This window comes from Medicago truncatula, chromosome 3 (assembly GCF_003473485.1).
Source record: "Medicago truncatula cultivar Jemalong A17 chromosome 3, MtrunA17r5.0-ANR, whole genome shotgun sequence".
Classification (NCBI taxonomy): domain Eukaryota; kingdom Viridiplantae; phylum Streptophyta; class Magnoliopsida; order Fabales; family Fabaceae; genus Medicago; species Medicago truncatula.
In genome coordinates, this window is record NC_053044.1 from 53,414,708 (window position 1) to 53,439,057 (window position 24,350).

A 24,350-nucleotide genomic window follows, 5' to 3' on the forward strand; every position below is an offset into this window, starting at 1 on the left:
TTTTATATATCATTAGCAGGAATTTTGAGCCGATTGATTGATTTTTCATTTACTTAACTGCGTTAGTCAATTAATATAGGTTTTTTTTTTAATTTGTTGTATTAGTGCAAGAAGGATTTGAGTCCTGTGATGAATTGGAAACTTATGATTGTTTAGAAGCAAATGGTACTTATGAAGAAGAAACACCTTGTGATGGGATGTCATTCGGATATGAAAAGGAAATTACTGAGTATTACAAGAATTATGCTGAACGGGTGGGTTTTGGAGTTAAAAAAATAAGTTCAAAAAAAGGAGATGAAGGGAAAATGTATTTTACTTTAGCATGTAATCGAGCTAGAAAGTATGTGAGTCGCTCAAAGAATCTGTTAAAGCCAAATCCTGTAACTCAAACACAGTGTAAGGCTAGATTGAATGCGTGTATTTATTTAGACGGAACAACTAAAATTAAAAGTGTATTTTTTTTAGCATAATCATGATCTAAGTCCAGGGAAAGCACGATATTTTAGATCGAACAAGAATATGGGGGCTCAAATGAAGAGGAGGTTAGAACTCAATGATGAAGCTGGGATTAATGTAAGCAGAAATTTTCAATCTCTAGTCGTTGAAGCAAATGGGTATAAGAATCTCACATTTGGAGAAAAAGACTGCAGGAACTACATAGACAAAGTAAGAAGACTACGACTTGGGACAAGAGATGCTGAAGCAATACAAAAATATTTTGTTAGGATGCAAAAGCAAAACAGTCAATTTTATTATGTCATGAATGTGGATGATGAAAGTCGATTACGAAATGTGTTTTGGGCAGATGCAAGATGTAGGGTTGCATATGAATATTTTGGTGAAGTCATAACTTTCGACACCACTTATTTAACAAATAAATATGACATGCCTTTTGTTCCTTTTGTTGGCGTAAATCATCACGGTCAGTCTATGTTGTTGGGTTGTGCTCTGTTGTCAAATGAGGATACTGAAACTTTTACTTGGTTGTTTAAGACATGGTTAGAATGTATGCATGGACGTTCTCCAAATGCCATAACTACTGATCAAGACAGAGCAATGAAGAATGCAATTGAGATTGTCTTTCCGAAAGCTCGTCATCGATGGTGCTTATGACATATAATGAAAAAGATTTCAGAAAAGTTTGGTAGTCACTCTGACTACGAGTCTATCAAAACACTTTTGCATGATATTGTATATGATTCTTTTAGCAAAAGTGATTTTATGACGAGGTGGGAAAATATGATTGAGTTTTACAAACTACAGGATAATGAATGGCTGAAAGGGTTATTTGTTGAGCGACATCGTTGGGTCCCTGCATATGTAAGGGACACATTTTGGGCTGGAATGTCAACTACACAACGAAGTGAAAGTATGAACTCTTTTTTTGATGGATATGTAAGCTCAAAGACAACATTGAAGCAATCTGTTGAGCAATATGATAATGCATTGAAAGATAAGATTGAAAAGGAAAACATTGCTGACTTTCGTTCTTTTAATACAGTTATTTCTTGTATTAGTCACTTTGGCTTTGAGTTCCAATTCCAAAAAGCATTTACCAATGCAAAGTTTCAGGAATTCCAATTGGAAATAGCTTCTATGATGTACTGTCATGCATGTTTCAACAGATTGGAGGGTTTGGATTCAATATTTTTTGTTACATAGAGTAAGAAAGTATATGACCAGATGAAAGATATTGTGTTCATGGTGTTCTTCAATGAAAAAGACTTTATGTTAAAATGCACCTGCTGCTTGTTTGAATTTAAAGGCATTTTATGTAGGCACATCCTTCGTGTGCTTAAGCTCATTGGGAAAACAGATTTCGTGTCATCTAATTATATTTTGGCACGGTGGAGGAAGGATATAAAGTGGAGGTATACACTTATTAAATGTGGTTTTGATAATTTGGTTGGAAAAACTGAATTGCAACGTGCAGGTAAAGCTTGTGATGCCTTTTATGAATTTGCTTCAACGAGGATAAATAGTGAAGATGATTTAGTGAAAGTGATGAACTTAATTCAAAACATGAAAATTGAGTTACCATGTAATGAAACATCTCCTAGAATTGTAGAAGAAGATTGTTCAGCTCAAAACCAAGCTACCATTCTTGATCCTAAACTAGCTCGAAGTAAAGGGCGTCCTCCTTCAAAAAGGAAGACTTCTATAGTTGATCAGATTGTGAAGAAGAAGCTTGCACAAAAGAAAAGTATAAAAAACAACCAAAATAGTAAAAATATTCGAGTTCAAGAAGAGGTGAGTATGAAATTTATAGCAATTTATTGATATTGTAGGTATAATAGTTGAGATGTCTAATTTAAGAATTTTTATGGCAGGGCCAATGTTCATCTAGAGGTCAAGAAATTGAACACGAAGTGTTTTACAGTTCTCAACTTGGTGATAGAATTGGAACACAAGAGAGCATTCAAGTAAACAAAGCATATACTAGTCATGCAAATCAGGTGCAAATATAAGATTCATCTAATTATATATTACTATTTATGTAGTTGAACATAGTAGTGTGTGTGTGTGTCTAATTATAGTTTTTTCTACGACAGAGACTAAGATTGCATGTAGTTCAAAGTACTTCAAATGAAGAGATTATTAGGTATCAAATTATTGATGGGACTGGGTCACAAGACAATATTCATGTAAACATGATTTCTTACTTTCATTTAATTAAAAATGATTGGCTTTTTGTTATTTGAAATATTCAATATGATATTGCATACTAGTTATTTATGTTTTTGCATGTTAATATCTATAACAGGAGCATAACTATGTTTGTAGTAGTGAAAATGGTAGTGTGAATACTTTAGCTCCCTTCAATCCAAATCAAGAACATTTTGGTCAAGTAAACAAGGTGTAAATATAGATTTTGGTGTTGTTTTGTTTTTATTTGAACATTTTTATAATGAACATAAATGGTTAATTATATATTCTTTGCAGGCTCCTTATTACTCTCAGGTCACAAACTATAATGCTACTTGTTCTGATTTGTTGCAGGTATTGGTTTGAAGTCTTCTTATTGTATGAAAATACAATCTGTTGGTTTTTTATTGTGTGGGAATAGAAGCAAATTTTAATACAAAAAACACTAATCCCTTTGTCTCTTTCTGTAGGAACAACACCACATGATCAACACAATAATCTTAGAGACGCAAGTTGAATGATCCAGCCATCAAAAGACATGAATAAGACACAACTTTTGGATTTTTTTTAGCTTTATTTTGTGCTAGAACTTGGATATTTTGATTTGTAAGGATTATAATGTTGCTGAAAGTAATATTACTTAAAGAATTTTCTGTCGCATTTTTTTGCTTGGTTGGGCTTGTTTTGTTTTGCTGTTATGACAGCTGGGGTTCTGCTATATCGGTCCCTGTTGTAATTGTTTTCTGGTGTCCGAGTTTTAGTTGTGCTTCGCCCGCGCTCGTTTTTAATAAATTTGCTGATTCTAAAAAAAATTAAAGAATTTAAAGCTTGAAATACATAAAATGATGTGTATGCAATTTTCATTCGATGAAATGTATAACATAGATTTGAGTAATATTACATTACATGGATAGTCTTAATATTAGAGACTTCTTTCATGGTCACATAGACTTTCTAAAGATCAAAAGGTTCCCTAACTAGAAGAATGATTGAGACAATACAATTGCTTTTGAACCAATTCAACATAATCTCATAGCTTAAGCGCAAGTAGCAGTGGCACGAGCATGTCCACCAAAATTTGTGTAGATATCAGCCACATACATCAAAGATTGCAAAATCTAGCTCCAAAACTTAAGTAGCAACATTTTATTTGATATGGAGCTTTTCCATTTGCATATCATTTCTTTGTGCATCAGCTCAAAACTAGTTGGCAGCATAGGCCAGCAGTGCTTGCACTCATTCCTTACCACACTCGTTGTTTTAGCAGATCCCATCAGTACCAGAAGCTGACCATAATCAATATCCTGTAATGAAAAACGTATTTAGAGGAAAACAGAAGCATATTTGATAAAATTCAGAACAACAAGGCACACTAAAATTCTTACAAAACAAACAGAAGATAAAAAAAAATTCGTAAAAATACGATACACAATTTAACAGGAAATAGAACCCACAGCACAACAGTAGCAACATGCCTACCAACACCATAACATAACCAACAAAACGTCGGCCAATTGACACCACCATGCGTTACCTCATCAAACAATTACTCGAGCACCAATATCATTTGTAATACATACAAGCCAGTTGGAGAATATCCAATCATAAACCTGTTTGTTGACCTCGACGACAATGGTGCGTTTGGTGACAAGGTATTAGAGATATGAATCCAAGCTTGAACAAACACCAATAACAAGTAACCATTGCACCAATATGTGACAGAAGCAATAAGCAGTATTGCACCATGTAACAAATCTATTTATATCTTTCAGAATTCTACAATTAAGAAAGATGATGCACCGTGTAACCATTGCTGGAAAAACTGAACTCAAAAGTTGTATGTTTTCTGTGAGGACTTTCCACAAACACCTGGCACAATAGCCACAATTTGAAATTTCAACACAATTCTGTTTCTGAAACAGAATACGTGGTATATCAACGATGCAGAGATATGGGGTATACATATGTGCACAATTTGTTAACATACCTGATTCACAAAGGCGAGAGCACGGAAAGATAAGACGACGACGATTCACAAAGGCAAGAGCACGAAAACGAGAAGACGACGACGTCGCTAGTTCACTAGTTCACAACTAATGAGAGTGAATTCCAATCAGAGTTTTGATTCGCGGGAAAGGAGAAACAATTGCAGCGGGAGTGAGTGGCGAACGTGGGTTTCGTTTCTATCAAGGGTGGGTTCCTATGAATGAGAGTTTTTTTTTCTTAATTAAAAAAAAAAATCAGAAACTGAAGCGCGTGCAAAATAGCTGCAACCACACGTCCGTGAAATTTCGTGATCAATTGTCCGTACTGAATAACACTTCTCTTGTATATATTATACATTGTCCTTAAGTTAAGTTCACAGGCACACATTAATAGTCGTTTAATATGTGTTCATAAATTTTAGAGTAAATAGTCAATTATCCCCCTGAAATTGTAACTTTCGTTAAAAAACCCCCTGAATTTTGCAAAACGTCAAAACCCCCTCTAAAATTGTCAAGCGTCTGTCAATTACTCCCCCTCTGTTAATTTCCTCCATCCAACATGCTGATGTGGCCGTTAACTGCCACGTGGCACTGGCACTGACACATGGTCAGAAAAGTCATGCCACATCATAGGGGGGGTAATTGACTATATATATATATATATATATATATATATATATATATTTAAAAAAAATATGATTAAGGCTAAATAAGCTTTTGCGTCATTTTTGTGCAAACAAGGCTGTCGCGTCATTAGTGAGTCACTAATTCAAATAAGCTAATCAAATAAGCTTTTGGCATGACTCACTAATTAGTGAAAAGCTATTTGATTAGCTTTTGTCGCGTCATTTTTCGGAGATCAAGGCTATTTGATTAGTTTTTGAATCACTAATTTATTTCACGGCTGAACATTTAATTTTTAAGAAAAAGGGAAAAAAAGTTCAAACTACCCCATTTTGAAAAGATTTAGGGTTCGGGGGTTAGTTACATAAAGGGAAGGTATCAGCACCCTTTATGTCCGTAGTACTCTACGGGAACCTCTTGATTTTATTTAATTTAATGTGCTATAAACTTGCTTGCTTTTGAAAAAGAAGTTAATGTGATGATTAAAAGAAAAAGAAAGTGAGACCTAATTTATCTACATTTTATATTGTTTGAAAGGACATGGTCCTCTGCCTATGTACCCGTGAGGGATCAAAACCTTGTAGTTCGGAGTAGAAAATGAAGTTTGATTTGTTGAGTGTTTTTTATTAGTTTTGAAAAAGGTTTTAAAATGAAAAGTCAAGTGGCAAATAAGAGTTTGTTTGTGTTTTTTAATATTAAAGAAAATGGACTCATGATAAAATTAAATTGATTAATGTTTGATTAAAGAAATAAAATAAAAAAGACGGTCACTTGATTTAGGATCAAGGTTTGTTTATGAAAACATTTTTTGTGATTTTTGTTATTTGCATGTTTTTGTGGTTTTTGAATATTGGACTAAAATTAAACTAACGGAGCATAAAAATAAAAACGTAGGTACTTCATGGTGACGTTGGATCACCACAAAGACCTTTAACCTAAATTATAAAGCATAAAAATAAGGCATACCCACACACACGCACACATGCATGATTTACATTAAGCCTATTATACATTCTAAGGTATGCGGAAAATAAAGGACAAAATAAATAAATTATTTACATTAAAGTCTAGTTTACATTCTAATATCCTTGCTATGAAAATAAAATAAATGGCGTAAATAACTACATGAAAATAGTAAATCTAATCCTAAAATATTCACCAACTTATCTTGCCTACAACTCTAACCCTAACGACAATAGTGTTCGAATTAAACTACTTGGAAGACTACTAATAGTTAAATTAAGAGATCACAATGACTAATCAAACCCACAACTCTTACCCTAACAACAAAAATCTTATATGGAAAGTAAAGTACTTGGATAAATGTTAATTGATTAATCAAGATATTCACTACGTGATTTGTATTTTATTTATTTTATCGTTATTATTAAAAAAATTAATTTATAAGTTTAATATAGATAACAAATTACAACTATTTTTTAAACACATTGAAATGAAAATAACATAATACTATATTAATTAAATAAACTCAAGAATAAAAATATAAAAAAAATTCTTAAAAATACAAAAACTCAAACTTGATAATGAGTAAATGTTTTGTTTATTTTTATGTTCATTTAGCTTAACCCATTCAACAATAATGTACACATTTTGGTCACCAAAATAACCAAAACTTGACATTTTTTTTATTTATTCAATATTTAATCTATATTGAATAAACCTAACATGTTATATTTTGCTTATAATAGTGATTAAACTGTCTATTTATTACCAAATTTATTCATATTCTAAATTTTTGATGAAAATAAAAAAGTCAATTACTAAATTTTGTCCAATTATCAAAATTTCCGAAAAAAATTCTAATTACAAAATTTTTATCCAATTATTAAATATTCTAAGTTTTCGAAAAAAAAAATCCAATTCTCTAAATTTTCTCAATTTACTTCAACAACTTATATTAAATTTTTATTCTTTTTCGATTTAATGTATCTTTAATTTATAATTATTATTTATTGTATATTTAATTTATAAATATGATTTAGTATATTTAATTTATATCATGATTTACGGAAAGGGAGTTCATTTGGTATATTTAATTTATATTATTCTAAATTTTTATTCTTGAACGTTTTCTTAATTCTCTTATTATTCTTTTTATTCTTATGGGCCTCATTTTTTACTACAACATAAGCATCAGGTGGGACCCACGTTTTGAATACTTAAGCCCAATCCAAACATTTGCAAAAAAACCCATTAAAATATTCCGGTTTATTCTCCAGGTGGGACCCGCGTGTACTGTTCCAACAAAGCATCAGCAGGTCACCCATGTCTTTATCTCTCCGGATCTCAACCGTCGGCATTAAAATAATAATAAATAAACGGTCTAGATTTAATTTAGGAACAATTTTGCACAACTTGTGCATGGTGCACAAATTCTTTTTTTGTGCATACCAAATGCCACCAAGATTATCCCCTACGAAGAAGGATGGAGACATTTGTTTTTCAATGCATGTGTCATACCCTAATTTTTGACCTAAGGCCCCACTGACACGTGTCACTTGACCCTGATCGAACTTTAACATTTCAAGAAAAATTCGGCAGAGAGGTATTTTAAAATACATCATCTTTGTACCAATTCCGGCCATCTTCTCACTTTATTTATTGTTAGTCTTTTTATTTCTTGGTTTCCATCTTTTTATATTTTATTTAGTCTTGATTTTATTTTATCTTTTTTTATTTTTTAGTTCAAATCACTTCTACTAGTTTTTTTTTATAACCTTTTTTTAATATGTACAAAAATATGTCCATGAGGTCCAAAGTTGTTTTAAGCAGCGCCTCAATTACAGGCTTCAAGCTCAAAGTCAGATCTTTCCTTTCTCAACACCAAACGCGTACCACACCATCATGCCATTCAAGCTGTTCAATTCACCATTCAATTCCAATTCAAAGCTCATTAAACTGTTTCTTATTTCATCAACCTCAGATTCTTTAAAAAGAGGCCGATTTCACACTAACAAGGGGGCCGAAATTCATAGAGCGAGAGAACCAAAAGTTCTTCAAATGTTTCTTGGGATTATCTAATGATTGGTTTGAGAGAAGTGATGAGAGAGTATAGGAGTTAGAAATTAAGAGTGTTGTGATTTGACTTTGAGTTTGAGATGAGAACATGAAAATGGAGATTGGAGAAACTAGGGTTTGAGACTTTAATTTGGTACTGAACGTGTGTTGGTGGTGGAAACGGCGCAATAACAGTAAAATTATATATATACTAAGGTTATTTTATGTCCATATGTGGTCGGGTTCGGCTAGAGGTTTGAGTTTTATTAAAATTGGGCTCCACCGTATATACCCACATGGACCTTAATATGTTCACCCGTGGACCCGCTCCAACCGTATGTATCCGACTGTAGCCCAAATCATGCCTTCGGTTTCTACAGGTTCGGTCAAGTATGGTTGTTGTACTAAACCTTAGGAGGGTTTTTACCTTGATGAACTAATTGAAGGAGACACAGAATTCACGATCCATGAATGAACAAGGTTGTTGCATCGGTTCCAATGGCGGAATAAGGGATCAAAATCATCAACGATTGGATTAATAGTTCCATCAACGAATTCATACTTCATTTTGCCTCCCAATGCTCTACGCATTGATTGTAACGCCCCAATTTTATTTATTTATTATTGGTTGATTTAAAGTCTTTTTATATATGATTTTATATTATCATGTTGATTAAGTGGTGTGTAGCTATTTATTAAGTAGTGTTATTTTATTATTTTATTAGAATAAGTCTTGATAATATAATAAGATTTGAAAATAAAATAATATTGAGATGAGGGGCTGTTTTGAGAATTTAGAGACTTTAGTGGAATAAGTGGAAATAAGATAAAGAGGGTTGATGAAATAAATAGGAGAAAATATGTCAGAATAGTTGGCATGTGAAACAAGTTGCTTTGGAGAAAAGAGAGAAAACCAGAGAAGAGAAGAACCAAGAGGAAAGGCTGCTGATCCATTTTGATTAAGGTAAGAGTGGGACTAACCTTCACTAATTCTAAGTGTATGATTCTGAAAATTGAATTTAACAGGTTGTAGCTTGTAGTTTTGAGAATTTGGGAATTAGGTTTATAAGTTGTAATTGGTTGATTTAATAGTAGCTAATTCATTGAATTAATGTAAGGGGGGGTTTTATTCATCATAAGGGTTGTGTACTCGTGTGGGTAGTGAAAGGTTGTTAATTTTCATCGTTTTCTTAGTCTTTGATGAATCTATGATTAAATTTGTGTTCCTATGTTGTTGTGATTATATGTTTAATTGTCGTTTCTGAATTGTGATGTTTCATGTTGAATTTGTGATTGATATTTAGGTAATTTTCTAAATTGTATATGAACAGTATTAGAATCGCTGCCATGATCTAGGAATCCGAGTGTGTTTTCGATAATTGCTACAAAAATATATTTTGATTTAGTTTTTATTTCTTTTTGTATTTTTGTTTATAAGCCGTGATTCCTTATTCCTCATCGGTCCATGAACTGAAGTTGTGTATGTATTATTCTTTCTAATTATTGACATGATACATGTTTAATTCTTGTCTTATTTGAATTGGAAGTAACAAGATCATTGATCCAGCATATCTTGATTTCATGCGTTACTACATTCCTTTAGTGCTAAGAGGTTTAAGATTCCCACTATATGGCTAGATATGAAGTAATTAATTAGTTTAGCACCCATATGAATTAATAACGTGTAGCAATGATCATGGTAGGAAAAATCAACTATGATCAAAAGTGATCCTAAATATCTACTTGTGTAATTATGCCTCCTTTCTTTCAGATCCTTTTGGCCAAACATGCTATGTTCATAAGGTTAAGTCTTGCCACTAGATAGATATGTTTTTGTTTGGAAATATTTCAGTGATACAATTTTTCTCTTGGGTTGTCTCTAACAGCAAGTAAAGAATAGCTAGAATGAGAAAAGAGTAAAGATATTAATCGGTGGTTAGAAACGAGAGAGTATAATGGTAGAAAAAGTATTTGATATTTTAGATGCTGAATTGAATTGATTAGATATTAATTGATAAGTAAAGATGAATTATTTAATGATGTTGTCTTCCTGTTGTGATGAATATGATTTACTTTGATGATTAAATGTGAAAATATTTATATATTGTGAAAGATGTTGATATGAAGTTGTAATGGTTATATTTGATGATTATTGTTGATGTTGACTTGCTGCATATTATTTAATGGTACTGCCTTGCTGTTGTGATGTATTATTATCATTAAGATGCTAATGTTGGTCTAAGTTGTTTAAGTTGTAAGATGTTGATCCAAAGTATTGGAATTTTAAGTTGTTAATGTTGTCAAAATTGTGGAAGTCGTAGTTGAAGTTGTTATTGGTGACCTTTTTATGTTCAGGTGTTTATAAGAGGTGGTGTACTCTTAGGTTGTTTTTTATAAGAGGTGGTGTACTCTTAGGTTGTTGTTTATAAGAGGTGGTGTACTCTTAGGTTGTCATCTTATAAGAGGTGGTGTACTCTTACGTTGTTGTTTATAAGAGGTGGTGTACTCTTAGATTGTCGTCTTATAAGAGGTGGTGTACTCTTAGGTTGTCGTCTTATAAGAGGTGGTGTACTCTTAGGTTGTTGTTTATAAGAGATGGTGTACTCTTAGGTTGTCGTCTTATAAGAGGTGGTGTACTCTTACGTTGTCATATTATAAGAGGTGGTGTAATCTTACGTTGTCGTCTTATAAGAGGTGGTGTACTCTCATGTAGTTGTGTTGTCAGGTTGATGTTGTTGTTGACGGATCGTTGAAGTTGTTGATAATAACAACCATGGAATAATGATGAATATGTTGTTGCTTATGTTATGTTTATGTTATTATAAGATGATGATTTATGTTGTTGATTATATTATTATTAATTGATGATATTTATGTTGTTAAATATAATTGTTGAATTATATTATTGTTTTGTGAAATCTCACCCCTTCTGCTTGGAAATGTTGCTCTTCGTATGAGTAACTTGCAGGTGATCAAGATTAAGTGGCTAGTGTTGTTGTCGTGAGTGACTATCCATCACTGAGTCTTTAGGTTGCTCTGATACGTAACAGGATGGGATCTTTTGTGGCTATTTTCTGTTCCTTACGTATTTGATTATGATATTAATTAATTAAGTTGTTTAATTGAATTTATGAGACGTTTTGATGAGGCCTATGTGCCAAGACTTATTTATGTTGATGAATTTAATCTGCTGCAATGTTTTGAAATTTTATTTATGTTGAAGGATAATTAGTTAATTATCTTATTTATGATTTTATGAAGTGTAGCATTCCGTTATGTGTTGAATACTTTGATATATGTTTGAAATTTTTAAGTTGGGAAAACGGGGTGTTACATTGATCGTGCCCAGGAATGATAATTCGAACCGTCCAGAACCGGAGAAACGGTATCAACACCATAACATAGTGGTTACAATATCATAAGTGGTTTCAGTATTAAAGAGTGGTCTCAGTACCATATTTGAGGGTGTAATTCTCGAACGGTTTTCTACAGTGAAGTAGTTAACTGCACAGTTGCAGCTGGACTTGTTTTATCCTGGAGGCGGCGTGATTGATAGTCTGCCTTGCACAATTTTGGATAGTGCCACGAAACGTCTTAAAGAGATCGACCTGGTCGTGACTCAACCTAGTAACAACTTCGGTAGATAATAAAACTTGGAAATCCAAATACAACAGTTTGGAAATCCAAAAACAAGAGAACCTGTGGCAGTATGCAAATAAATAAAAGTTGACACACTGCCGAATTCCTTGCGCACAAAGATAATTCCATGAACATTTGGTGTTTTGCATCTGTATCTAGGTATTTGGCACACTGAATTGTCATTGTGCTTAATGCTCTTGAATTCTGCATTATATATTTTGCAAATTGAAACTTCCAACTTAGACTGCTGTCAATTTTAAGTGAACACTTTGTAAGATGCGATAAAAGACATTTCGGAACAATATCTGGGTCCTCCCAATGTGCCCTGCATAATTTTTTTCCTTTATGATTTTCATCGAAATTGAGAATGAGTTGCGAGAAGAAGAGGATGATTGTGACGGCGGCATTTTTGGTAGGAAGAAAAGAAAGAATGTGAATAAGAAGTGAATCTGGGAGAGCACTGATTCTGTCTTCTTCTTCTTGAATTGGAATTGAATGTCCTAGCCGCCGGGGGGACATGATTATTGCAATATCATATGACTCTTGATAAGAGTATATATATAAAGAAGAGTCACTCCTCATCATACAAATCAATTTTCTTCTTTATGTCTTGCAACTCCCTAACAATATATCCCTAACTTGTCTTGCATGTACGTATAATTGTTATTCTAGAGCATAAATACCTACTTAGGCCCCTCTCTATCAATAACCGCATATACAAATTCTTAAACATATCCTATACAGGAACAGCCACACTTCATTGTCCGCTAACTACAACATGATTATAGGATGAGATGTTGCATACAAACAATCTTAAGATTCAGGATGAAACAAAAATCCCACCATGTAGTTTGCATGGCAAAAATAACGAGCATTTGTAAACTATCCAAATTCTTCAACTGAGCATTTTACTTTTGCATTTCATCCATTGCAACTAGCTCTGTCACTACAACAGATTTTTTTATTAGCTGGAAATTGCAACAAATTTTGCAAAATGGCCTTCTTATTAAGCTCATTAAGTTTTGCTAATTTAACTTCATCTAATCTACCATTCTGAAGTTAAGAATTGTCCCGTTCTACATAAAGCTTGGTTCCAATTACTAATCAATATGTCAACGATTTTAATTCAGCTCAACTAGTTTGAGCTAAGGTTAAGGAGTTGGAGTTACTACTGGTTCAAACTCGGATAAATGAGTAAAGATTAATATAACAACTAATTACTAACATTTTTCATTCAAAAAAATTGACAAAAAAGTAATTGCAGTTCAAAAGAGGAGGGAGAGGAACAAACAATTAATTTCATTGCTACCCAAACACATCCACTTTGTTTATCACTAATCAAGTCAAGATAGTAGTTCAACACTTGTAATGTAAATATATCATAATGCATGCATGTAGCAGTCAAATAAATAAAAGTTTACATGTGGTTGAATTCTTTAGGCACAAAGATAATTCCTTTTTCATTTGGAGCTTTGTAGTTGTATCTAGGAATTTGGCACTCTGAATTTTCATGGCGCTAAGTACTCTTGAATTCTTCATAATATATTTTGCAAAGTGAAGCTCACAAGTGATGCCCCAATAATTTCTAAGTGAGCATGTTGATAGATAGGATAAAAGGCATTTTGGAACAATTTCTTGTTCCTCCCAATCTTTGTCATGGAAATATTCTCTTGGTGTAATAACCTGAAAACCATACACATACACAGTTGAATATATTATATACGGAATGCAACTAACAAAAAATTAATTAACATTATTACAAACCTTGTCAATGATAAGAATTTGAAGTTTGGGACAATATTGAAGCAACTTCATGAGACACTTAAATATCAATAGAGGATTTTGAGCACGGAAGATAAGCTCCATGTAGGTTAAATTGTGAAACATGACAATGTTGTCAAGTGTATTGGGAACCTTCTCATCAACCATAAGCTACAAAAACAGAATATTATAAATTAATCACAAATTCTTTCCTAAGAGTACTTATTCAAGACGGAGGTGTATATTGATATCCATACCTCAACACGCAAACGCTCCACGTTGTGAAACCAATCAAACTCTGTAGGAATAAAAACATTACAAATATTTGCTGTGATCAAATTGGATAAACTTATAATTTGCCTCTCTTCTTTTGAATAAGGTGAATATACGCTTAAACAATCGGTTTCCAAATCTTGTAGAATCGGGCAGCCAGATAAAAGCTTCAAGAGATATTCATAATATGTGAATTTGACGATATTCAAGTGAAGGACTTTGAGTGAGGGAAGATAAAAGTATGGGATTTCATTCAATGTGATCCTATTCAATTTGAGGACTGACAAGGTTTTAGTACTAAGAATGAAAGAAGGCAATGTCATTATGGAGTATCCTGAGTTGCAGAGATCAATGGTGAGGTTTTCAACTCCGCTTTTTACAGCAGTATAAAGAAAATCATGGATATCTCTATTAAGAAAGCAGCACTTAAGGTGGAACGAGCGGATGGGTAGGGTTTTATCTCGATTGGCAATGACGGAGTTGACAAAATTGGAAAAGGTTAAAGCCTCTTGAAAGGGTTGGTCATCGAAGCGGAGGATGAGTTGTGAGAGCCAGAGTGGTTTCCACTTCTTCGAGAGAATGCTTGTGGCGGCACTGTCTTTAGTAGTAAGAAAGGAAAGAACATGATAAAGAAGTGAGTCCGGCAAAGCACTGATTCTGTCTTCGTTTGGAATTGAAAGCTGCGGCGGCTGCCACATTGTGGGGAGGATTGCAACACAAGTTAAACCTACTCAGTAGTGAAAGGTCAGAGCCCAACCATTATATTCTTTCCTTGATTTGTATAATATTTAAAAAGTAAATATTTTTACATGATCCTGAAACAAAATAGAGCTCTTAATAATTTCATTGAACTTTTAAAATATTTGATTTGATATATTTTTTTTACAATATATAAAAATAAAATAAAAAAACAGAGAACAAAAATATTTGTTTTTCCCTCAAAAAAAACATATTTGTTTTGATTGGCCCTACTCAATATTTGTTTTTCCCTCAATTTTTTATTTTTTTTTGTTTTGATTGGATCCCAACTCAATATTTTATTTCACCTATTTTGACAAAAAAATACCTAATCCAAAACAAAAATGATATTTATCACGAGAGAAATCTCGTAAATTTATCCCGACTATGTATTTGATTCACCGCTTTATTTGTTGATTTTCAAATATGTAACAACCCTTCCAACTACATTGCGTCGAAGTGACCGCTCCAACTGCTTCAAAAGTTACATTTGTAATTGCAACAATATTTGTCGAACTTCTTGGTACTAAAGAACTAGCCTTCAATAAAACAAGCTTATAGAGGTAAACTTATTTAAGGGTAAAATTGCAGGTGAAAAAACCACCATAAAACTATTTATTCCCTTTCTGCATCAATTGTACAAATTATTCTATAACTCGAAATTTTGTTATCATATTTATCTTCCTAAAACATAAAAACCAATTATAGTACTAATGACGCACCACCAACAACTAAATTTTTTCACTTTTCTTTGTCTCCGCCCTCCTCCTCATCCTCGTCATCATCATCATACATTCATAAAAAAAAAACCTGAAAAATAAATCCTAGAAAAAAGAGATAATGAAAACCAAGGTAACGTGTGAACCTCAAATCACCCACAACCCTATTTGCTTCAACCTCTCTATTTCAACCTCCACGACCCCCCTCCATCAACCAACCAGCCCTCCTGCTTCGCCTTAATTTGTGAGTCGCCCCTAGCAACGAACATCAAAGTAATAAAAAACTCATTTTTTAATTTAGGAATTTTGAAGGTTTTTTTAAAATTGAGAATATGAGCATTATCAATAGATATTTTGTTTTTATAAATTTTTTATTTTTGAATTGTTGAAAGAAGAAAATTCTTTTTTCCCAAAAACCGAAACATGTATTTAATTCTACCTGGGCCACGGGTTAAACGGACTAGTGCGTAACTATGTCAATTAATGTTTTAATTTATGTGACAATTCAAAATGTTTTGATTGATTGTTTGTGCAAAATTGTTTTGGTTGTCAACCCACCACCACCATTATACTTTTAATTTTAAATACAAAATATAATATAATAATATTAGTATTAAATAATATTAATCATATTTACTTAAGTAGACCAGTTTGACAGGCTTAAGAGGTATTTTTATGGAATTGTTTAAAAAAAAAGGTATTTTTATGGCATGTGATCTTACCTTTTTACCCAAATAGACTTCTTGTAATATATATTTTTTTTTTTGTGGTGGTTGAAGTTTGAACCCCAGACCTTGCATATATTATGCATTGTCCATAACAACTGAGTTAAGCTCGCGAGGACACCTAAATAGACTTCTAAAAAACCAAAAATATGGCATGATCCGTTGTAGGCTAGACCATAGATATTTGTAGATCGGTCTGTCCTATTTCTATCCCTATTCAAAAGGTTGGATTCCAAAAGAAAAAAGAATAATTAGACTAAAAATAAAAGTAAAAATATTAAACTAATAATAAAGATTTTTTAAATAAATCTAAAAATAAAGATCAAAGCAATGGTAAATGAATAAACTAAAAGAAAAATAACATGGAAAATGCTAAAAAGTGGCCTCAGGACATTTGTTAGGAGGATAAAAATAGAATTATTGTATTGACTAATGGTGAAAAGTGATGAATTTAACTTTTTAAAAGTCAAAATATTGTTAAATCATATACAAAACTATTTTTTTTTTTGACAAGATATACAAAACTATTTCATTTGCTTTTCTTAACAAGTACTCTTGTTAGCATAACCCAAATAATAATTTGTAACTTTTTTTTAAAGAATATTTAAACTAGCGTCCAAAATAAATCGTAGCTTTTTCTTTGGACAAAATATTTAAACTAGAAATAAATCCAAAACAATGATTAAATTCTTTTTAGTTTCGTTTACACAATTCTTAGGTTCAATTTGAACTCAGACCGTCTTTCAACAAAAAAAAAAACTGAACTCAGACCGTTTGTTTTAATTGAAAGAGATCTAAATTATATCATCAAAATGGTTTTGGTATTTTAAATTTAAAATTTTAAAGTTTTATAGAATTTTTCTCAAGTCGCTCAAAATGGATCTCTGTGCAAATAGTTACTTAAGTTAGTAGCGCTAAGTTAAGTTCCACTTAGTTCTGACTAATCTTAACACTTCTCGATTTTTGTTGACCTATGTAAACCTGAGAAAGATTAACCTATCTTGTATTCAGTTGTTATTGATTTTACTAACCTTCGTTTGACTGACTATAAGAAATTCGGGTGTTTACCGTTCTCCGTTAACAACTTAATTACTTTTAGGTGTACAGAGCACTCAATTACCTATATTTTTAGAGAAATGCTAGTGTCACACCCACTAACACACTCTTTTAACACACTCAATAATAATCCTCCATGCCATCAACATTTTACCTACAAATCGGTTTCAACCTTATGAGTGTTTCTATTTATTTTATTTTTATTATTAAATTAGATTTTAGTTTTTCATCTTCTACACTCAACTTTCAACAAACCTGGTCTTTACACATAACGTAAGAAATTGTTTGCTTTTACAGAGCAAAACAAAAGACACATGGACATTTTTATTTTTTTTGGGACGTAACCGTACTTTTTCATTCTCTAAGTCTTCTTCGTATAAGTTTTCCCTTTCAATACACTACACAAAAGCATTCTTCAGATTTTTTTCAATCAAACAAATCAAATTTTACTGAATCTGAATCGTAAAATCTCCACCCCTACAAAATCAATAAAAATTGATCTCACTTTGACAAATCTTATTTAAGAACCAATTACTACGACCATATATATTAGAGGGTGTGAAGATTTATTTGAGATGTTCATAGCTCACAACCATACCTATATTGCTAAAAAGGGGGGGGGGGGGGTCAGATTGACGAAAATGACAACAAAGCTTGCACGTGACAAATCAAAAGGAGACAGACGAGATCGGAAGAAACAACGATGAGATAGGTCAGATCAAACAAGAGAGATGATAGATCGAAGAAAAAAAAAAGGAGCAGTGGACATGAAGAGAAGAGAAGGAGCTTGAAGTTCAACGAGAAGGATGTGTTCGAGTAAAATAAAAAAATAACATTTAACAACTTGTATTACCGGTAACCTGTCAAGGAATTAAAATAAGTGGGTGATGTGGCTAATTGTCATTTGAGTGTGTTAAAAGAGTGTTTTAGTGGATGTGATCTAGCATTTCTCATATTTTTATACTTTTAAATTTTATTTATGTTTTTCAAAACCTTATAATAAATAAACAGTCAATTTTGTCCTTAAATTATTCTTTTCTTACCGATTTAGTCGCTATACTAGTAAACACAACTGAAAGGTCCCTAAACTATTTCGCCATTAAGTTTCTTGGTTAAGTTAACAGAATTTGTTGATTTTCATGATAGTTTAATGACTAAATTGATGTATTTTTCATAATTTAAAGACATTTTAGTTTAATTTAATAATATAGGGACTAAATTGGCGAGAAGGTAATAATTTATGAATGATATTGACATTTTTTATTCACATTTTAATTTTCAAAAATTCATTTTCACATCTAACATTCTCTAGATGAGTTGAGGAACCCAAAATCTTAACATGACCCAATCTCCTAACTTTTTAATCAATGGTTGCCCACTTATCTGCCCATATAAGTAGCAAAATAAGCAATTTAACAGAGTGAAAACCTGATGGCAAACTCCTTGCTGGGAGTCAAGTGTTGACAGTTGATTAAAGATGCTGTTGAGCTCATGAATAGTGAACAAATATAGGTTTTCATCGGTTGAGGTAAAAATATGTCAAATGTGAAGTTTATAACAGCATGTGTTTTGGTTCGGATTGTACTAGATCATTTGATATTTAGTGTCGTGGACTAGGTTTGTCTTGAATTTCTCTGTTATTCCAGTCAGCGTGCTAACAATTGTTTGTTTGCAAGACTAACATAGACACCACTAACGCGAGACTCATTCCTTTATTAACGCGAGAAGTTCTCTTTCAATAATTTCTCCATAAACATTTGTACTTTAAGAATTGACGTTAAAAAAAATGAGTATTTAGTAAAAACAAAAGCTTAACTTACTTTATCCTAATAATTGAGGCAACTATAAACTATTAGAGTAACTCTTACTGAATGTGATTATTAATTAATTCATTAATAATGGGGTTTGCACCCATTCTGCACCTTTCAACGAATCCACACACAAAGCACATATACCGCAAAAAAAAATTAAAAAATGAATGGGTCTCCTAGATTTGTTACTAACATGAGTTAACTCACATTAGTATTCTGAACATGATTTAACTCACGTTGATTATACAGAACGTGAGTTAATTCACGTTGGGATTATTTTTAATAGTTTGAGGTGAGAATGAACAAAAATGCTTGGGAGATGAACAATTTTCTGATCTTTTTGACCATTCACAAACTCAAATTCCAAAGACGTGCTCAGCTTTACCAAGGCATAAAAAAAAAAAAAAAAACCAATAAATGACAACATACAGATAATTCTTAGAAAACAATTGGTAGAAGAAACAGTTTACTGTAAAGTCGAATCTAAACGTTTTGTATGTTTGTTTAGGTCCTAACAACCATAATTATCACAATAATTTTTGACAAAAAAACTAATTGTAGTTCAAAAGAGGAGGGAGATGAACGAACAATTCATCAATTCATTTTATTGCTACCCAAACAAAGAAATCCACTTCACACGTGGCTGAAACCTTTGGGCACAGATAATTCCATGAACATTTGGTTTGTATTTGTCTCTACGGATTTGGCACCCTGAATTGTCATGGTTCTTAGTACTCTTCAATTATGCATGATATAGTTAGCAAATTGAAGCTTCACAATTGATAGATTCAATATAATCATCATCACAAATGCAATGCACACAGTACTTAGCCTCGTTATATGCATCATTACGTACAAGTATAAAATTTGACAAAGTTGGTCCAAAGCTAGATGGTCATAACGAATATATATTTGGAGAAAGAAATGGTAATGGGATACAAAAGGCTTATCACCAGTAAGAATGGTGTGTATCCTCCTGGTCAATTTTGTCTCTGGAACGACTATGCCACAAAAAATAAGAAAACCATGAGGAAAAACATCAATACAAAGAAAATCTTGATCATCAGCCACCTATTAGAAGATATGCTATTTAAATACTTCAACAAAGCCCCTTGTGCCCCCTCCACATTTGCCAACGTATCATCCATGTTCTCATCAATCCTGCAAATTAAGTACTTCTGTCAACCTCACCAATGTCTCAACTGGTCAATATGAAAACAAAAATCAAGCAAAAAAACAATTGACCTTATCAGCAAATCTTAGTACAACATATACAACAGTTTGCACCAAATTTTCATAGTAATAAATGAGCATCAACGTTGCCAAACAAGCATGTTCAAGCAAAACTCATGGAGGAGCAAACTCACACTTCAGACAATAGCTGACAATAAGGCTGGCGATTTTACCCATTGTGGTAGCAGATAACCAAAGCTAGTATGATGGGTTTCAAACCCACTGCAATAAACGACAGGTGAGTATAGGGTTAATCACCCCAACACTCTCTGTCAACACAAGGTTTTGATCATTATAGCTACCAATAAATTCCATTTTAACACTAATCCTATTCCTAACCACATAAGTTATCTTATTTATGAGATGGTAAATTACTTTTAAATTTACTATTTGAAGCAATATAAAAGTATGTTTACCATTTCAAGTAAGGGAAATGCTAACAAGTGCCCATGGAGCACTTGTTAAGGAATTATGAAAGGAAATATTATCTTGGAAATTGTGTATTCTACTTCCCAGTTAGCAAGACCCATCAAATAATATAAAAGTTCAAAATATTCACAGCACAAGAATGGAATGAGTGGGAAGAGTGCAGATTCTAAAAGTTTTCTGACAGGGCATGGGGCAAGTTCAGATTCTAATCCTTATACAATGTCAGATTAGAATTACATATGAGCTACCTTACACAACCACACTTGCCATCTTACAGGGCACGCAAAATGTAAGGGTTACCCCTCTAACATTTCAAATTTTAAGGGCAAATTGGGGTTTTTGGTCAAATTCAATGTCACGGAGAAGTGCCGAGACCTGCTCAGCAGTACACATCCAGTGAACTCTCCTGTTACAGCTGGACTTTTTATTCGTCCGCACCTGCCATCACAATTACGGCCAGCGGCTGCTCCGGCAAGACAACACACTATTGACTACCTTGCGGCTTGCACTAAATGATGAAATCTTGTCCCACAAATAACCACAAACCAAAAGCGAGTGTTCATTATATATAATGCAAACTAATTAAAGTCAAAGCTCCAACTTGTCTAAACTCTAAGGTTAATCACTGGCACACATTCATTTGTCACAAAATTACTAATGAATCAAGTAAGTTCGTATGTAATAAAGGACAATACACAAGTGGGACAAATAGAAAACCTTATGGCAACCTCCCCTTGCTGGGAGACAAGTGTTGCTAGTTGATTAAAGATGTTGCTGAGCTCATGAATAGTGGACTCAACATTTTGAAGAGCTTCAGCTCTGCTTTGCATGTAACTGTCCTGCAATGGAACTACCTGCTGCTGCTGCTGCTGCAACAACGGTTGACTCTCTCCATCCACCTGCTTCCTGTGGTGGAATGTGGAAGGCCGTGGAAAAAACAAAATAAATATATATAATTACAGTTGAAGATATAATTCAACCCAACCTGAAACAAATTCAAATGCCAGTATAACTAAGAAAAATGGATCAAATGGACAAGCCTCCGTTTTACATGTATTTTGGGCAAGTCTGTTTAAACAACCAATTTCTCCATGCCAGGTGAAGTTTTGTCAGTGGAACAGTTTTGTTGGGCCAGGTCGAGATAGGCCAACAAAACAATGTCTAAACTAGCCAGACTGTTTGATAGATCCACTTGTAACTATGCAAGCAATTGCGTTCCATAAATTAAATTAAGCAAATTAATTAACTCATTAAAGGCTTTGAACTTATACTTGTGAAAGGCGATCTCATAATATTGACACAACAAAGGGATAAAAACTGTTGGAATATATGAAAATTGAAAACATCTTGATATTACCTTTAGAGTATGTTAGATTATCTCATAGGATTAGTTTTTTTATCTTATATGCTAAACAATCTTTCACGATTAATTTGCATATTTATACGGATTTGGAGTCTTACAATAATATACATTTGGGTTCATTATTAGTCTTTTATATCAAAGAAACAATCATACAAACCACAATAATAAATCAAAGTCTTAATTGTATCTCTTCCCTCTTTATTTAAAACCATATAGCTTCAAAAAAAAAAAAAAAACTCATAGTATAAAATTAACATCAGTAAAATGGTTAGTTGTGACAAAATTCCTGAAATTTGAGTCATATTGCAAACACAACCAAAAGAGAACAAATAGACAAAAGTTATGTGAGCACACTTTTACTCGATTCTATTTGACAAACAATCTCTTGTTTCTTGGAACAAAAGCTATGCACTTGATAATTTAATCAAGCATGACAAGGTAAGTTAAATCGATTCAAGTTATCCTATATGCTTAACTAAAGCCTCTAACAATACAATCAACAGATGAAAAAGAACATAACTTACCCACTAGCCCATGGAGGTGCAGGGGCACTAGAAGTACTAGCAGCCGACTTTGTAGCTAAAGGACGTTGACGGATGAAAGGATTGGCAGAATCCTTAGAAGCATTCGCCGAAAACAATTGTCTTCTATTCTCATGCACTTTCAAATTCTTCATAAACAAATAAAAAGAACAAAGGCATTACAACATAATCATATGGATAAAAGCACGCAAATACAGTTTACAAAAACAATACCTCAGTTCGCATGGTAAGAACATCTTTAAATTCCTTGGTAGTGCTCATCAATCGCGTCTTTAGGTCATCCACGACAGTAGTTGAATGACTAGTAGTGTCGGTAGAAACATTTCCACTCTCATTTCTAGAATTACTGATTAATTGAAGATCCACAACCGCAGAGTTAAGCGCAGTAATATCTTGCTTAATAACACTTGTTAATTCTTGAATCTCCATTGTTGGATCGTCAAAAACCGAAGTCCTTTTCGCCACTACAAAAACAAAAAAAACATTGAATAAAAATTAATAATAATACATGAAGAATTGAATTGAAGGGGAAAGAAATTGAGATTACATTTGGCGAGCTTGGAAAGTTTCTGAGAAGTTTGGTGAATTCCATAACCGATTTTGGAAGCTCTTCGATTAAACTCGGATTGAATTGCAACGGCAGATCGAGGATCGTCGGATCTGGAAGAAGAAGGGAAAGAGGAAGAAGGAGCACTGGTGGTGGCTCCGTTTGGAGCTGATCCAGATGAAACTGATTTCTTCAATCTCTCTGCAACGGTGAGGAATTCATGTGTACGATCTCGAAATGATGATTGTGATGATTTGAACTGCATCTTTGAGGAAATTGAAACCCTAGATCTAATTAGAATTGGAATTTGGGGTCGATTGATTGAGGATATAACAAAATTATGAAAACTTTGTTTGGGTAACGATTACGAAGGGGGAGAAGGAGGTAACGAATTTAGGATTTGGAAATGGAAGATCCAGCTTTCATGATTGTTTATTAAAACTTTAAATCAGATACACATTTGTCACCGTATATTATACATCAACTAGTATTAATTTATTTTTTAAGGAAACCATTAATGAATTCTATTATTGTAAAAAATAGGAGTGTTATTATTCACAACTTATGCGACGGCCATAATTTACAAAGAAACCAAAACAATAGAGAGATAAAGTAAAAATGATGAGAGTATGAGAGAGAAAGTTGTCCCAAAAGTTGTAACCAAATGGATGTTCAAATATCATTTCTCTTGTAAAAAAAATTTGTCATTATATTTAACGCATTTGGAAGGACATGTGCTCGTTTCATGCGTCACTCCTCTATCCTGATTAAATACTCACTCCAGTCCTATTTATAGGAAAATTTTCAAAAAAAAATTGATCAAATATATAAGAAAAAGTCACAACTTTTAAGATACATTTATTGTTTAAAAGACTTTTCTAACCCTCATTTAATGTTTGTCTTTTTAATATTTTTTTCTTCGATCTAGTAGCCTTGTGGCTAGAGCTACACAATTAATTGTGGAGAAGTAGGGTGTCCGGGGTTCGAACCCCAACCCCTGCATAAATTATACAATGTCCCTACCAACTGAGCTAAGTTCACGGGGACTTTGTCTTTTTAATATTAGTGGGTATATTTAATACTTCACAAATTTTTATGAGGGTATATTTGTAAAAAAAACATTCAAAAATTACAATCACTAATGATTGTCTTGGTTTTAATGATTTTTGATTTCTTTTCTTATAAAAGCACCGTAGGGAGTACAATTATTTAGGTGTTTTTTTTTCTTTTTTCTTTTATAA

The 24,350-nt window shown here is 32.7% G+C and overlaps 3 protein-coding genes across 3 annotated transcripts; 1 reads left to right on the forward strand and 2 right to left on the reverse strand.

Moving 5' to 3' along the window:
* Positions 1-759: 759 nt before the first annotated feature.
* LOC112420285 (protein FAR-RED IMPAIRED RESPONSE 1-like) lies at positions 760-4,743 on the forward strand. Its single transcript, XM_024779069.2, has 8 exons — positions 760-1,103; positions 1,209-1,601; positions 1,779-2,250; positions 2,331-2,456; positions 2,553-2,645; positions 2,765-2,848; positions 2,944-3,000; positions 4,594-4,743. Exons 1-8 carry the CDS (start codon positions 760-762, stop codon positions 4,741-4,743), a joined length of 1,719 nt encoding a protein of 572 aa, XP_024634837.2.
* An 8,570-nt stretch (positions 4,744-13,313) lies between these two features.
* Positions 13,314-14,644, reverse strand: LOC11435452 (putative FBD-associated F-box protein At3g50710). The gene is made up of 3 exons (XM_003603434.1): positions 13,931-14,644; positions 13,677-13,844; positions 13,314-13,595 (listed from the first exon to the last, which is right to left on the reverse strand). The coding sequence occupies exons 1-3, from the start codon at positions 14,642-14,644 to the stop codon at positions 13,314-13,316; spliced, it is 1,164 nt and encodes a 387-aa protein (XP_003603482.1).
* Positions 14,645-19,752: 5,108 nt separating this feature from the next.
* On the reverse strand, positions 19,753-23,569 carry LOC11431980 (syntaxin-32). The gene is made up of 5 exons (XM_003603435.3): positions 23,110-23,569; positions 22,776-23,026; positions 22,545-22,690; positions 21,375-21,563; positions 19,753-20,156 (listed from the first exon to the last, which is right to left on the reverse strand). Exons 1-5 carry the CDS (start codon positions 23,372-23,374, stop codon positions 19,997-19,999), a joined length of 1,011 nt encoding a protein of 336 aa, XP_003603483.1. The 5' UTR covers positions 23,375-23,569; the 3' UTR covers positions 19,753-19,996.
* Between the last annotated feature and the right edge of the window lie 781 nt (positions 23,570-24,350).

Bases quoted from the DNA above. Each gene is read 5' to 3' on its own strand.
- LOC11435452 (XM_003603434.1), bottom strand. From the start codon at position 14,644: ATGTGGCAGCCGCCGCAGCTTTCAATTCCAAACGAAGACAGAATCAGT. The intron at 13,845-13,930 runs GTATGGATATCA...CTGTTTTTGTAG, and splicing joins TGGAGCGTTTGCGTGTTGAG to CTTATGGTTGATGAGAAGGT. The intron at 13,596-13,676 runs GTTTGTAATAAT...TATGGTTTTCAG, and splicing joins AAATTCTTATCATTGACAAG to GTTATTACACCAAGAGAATA.
- LOC112420285 (XM_024779069.2), top strand. From the start codon at position 760: ATGAATGTGGATGATGAAAGTCGATTACGAAATGTGTTTTGGGCAGAT. The intron at 2,251-2,330 runs GTGAGTATGAAA...TTTTTATGGCAG, and splicing joins ATATTCGAGTTCAAGAAGAG to GGCCAATGTTCATCTAGAGG. The intron at 2,457-2,552 runs GTGCAAATATAA...TTTCTACGACAG, and splicing joins ATACTAGTCATGCAAATCAG to AGACTAAGATTGCATGTAGT.
- LOC11431980 (XM_003603435.3), bottom strand. From the start codon at position 23,374: ATGCAGTTCAAATCATCACAATCATCATTTCGAGATCGTACACATGAA. The intron at 23,027-23,109 runs GTAATCTCAATT...TTGTTTTTGTAG, and splicing joins ACTTTCCAAGCTCGCCAAAT to TGGCGAAAAGGACTTCGGTT. The intron at 20,157-21,374 runs GTTTTCTATTTG...CTTAATTTGCAG, and splicing joins CAAGGGGAGGTTGCCATAAG to GATTGATGAGAACATGGATG.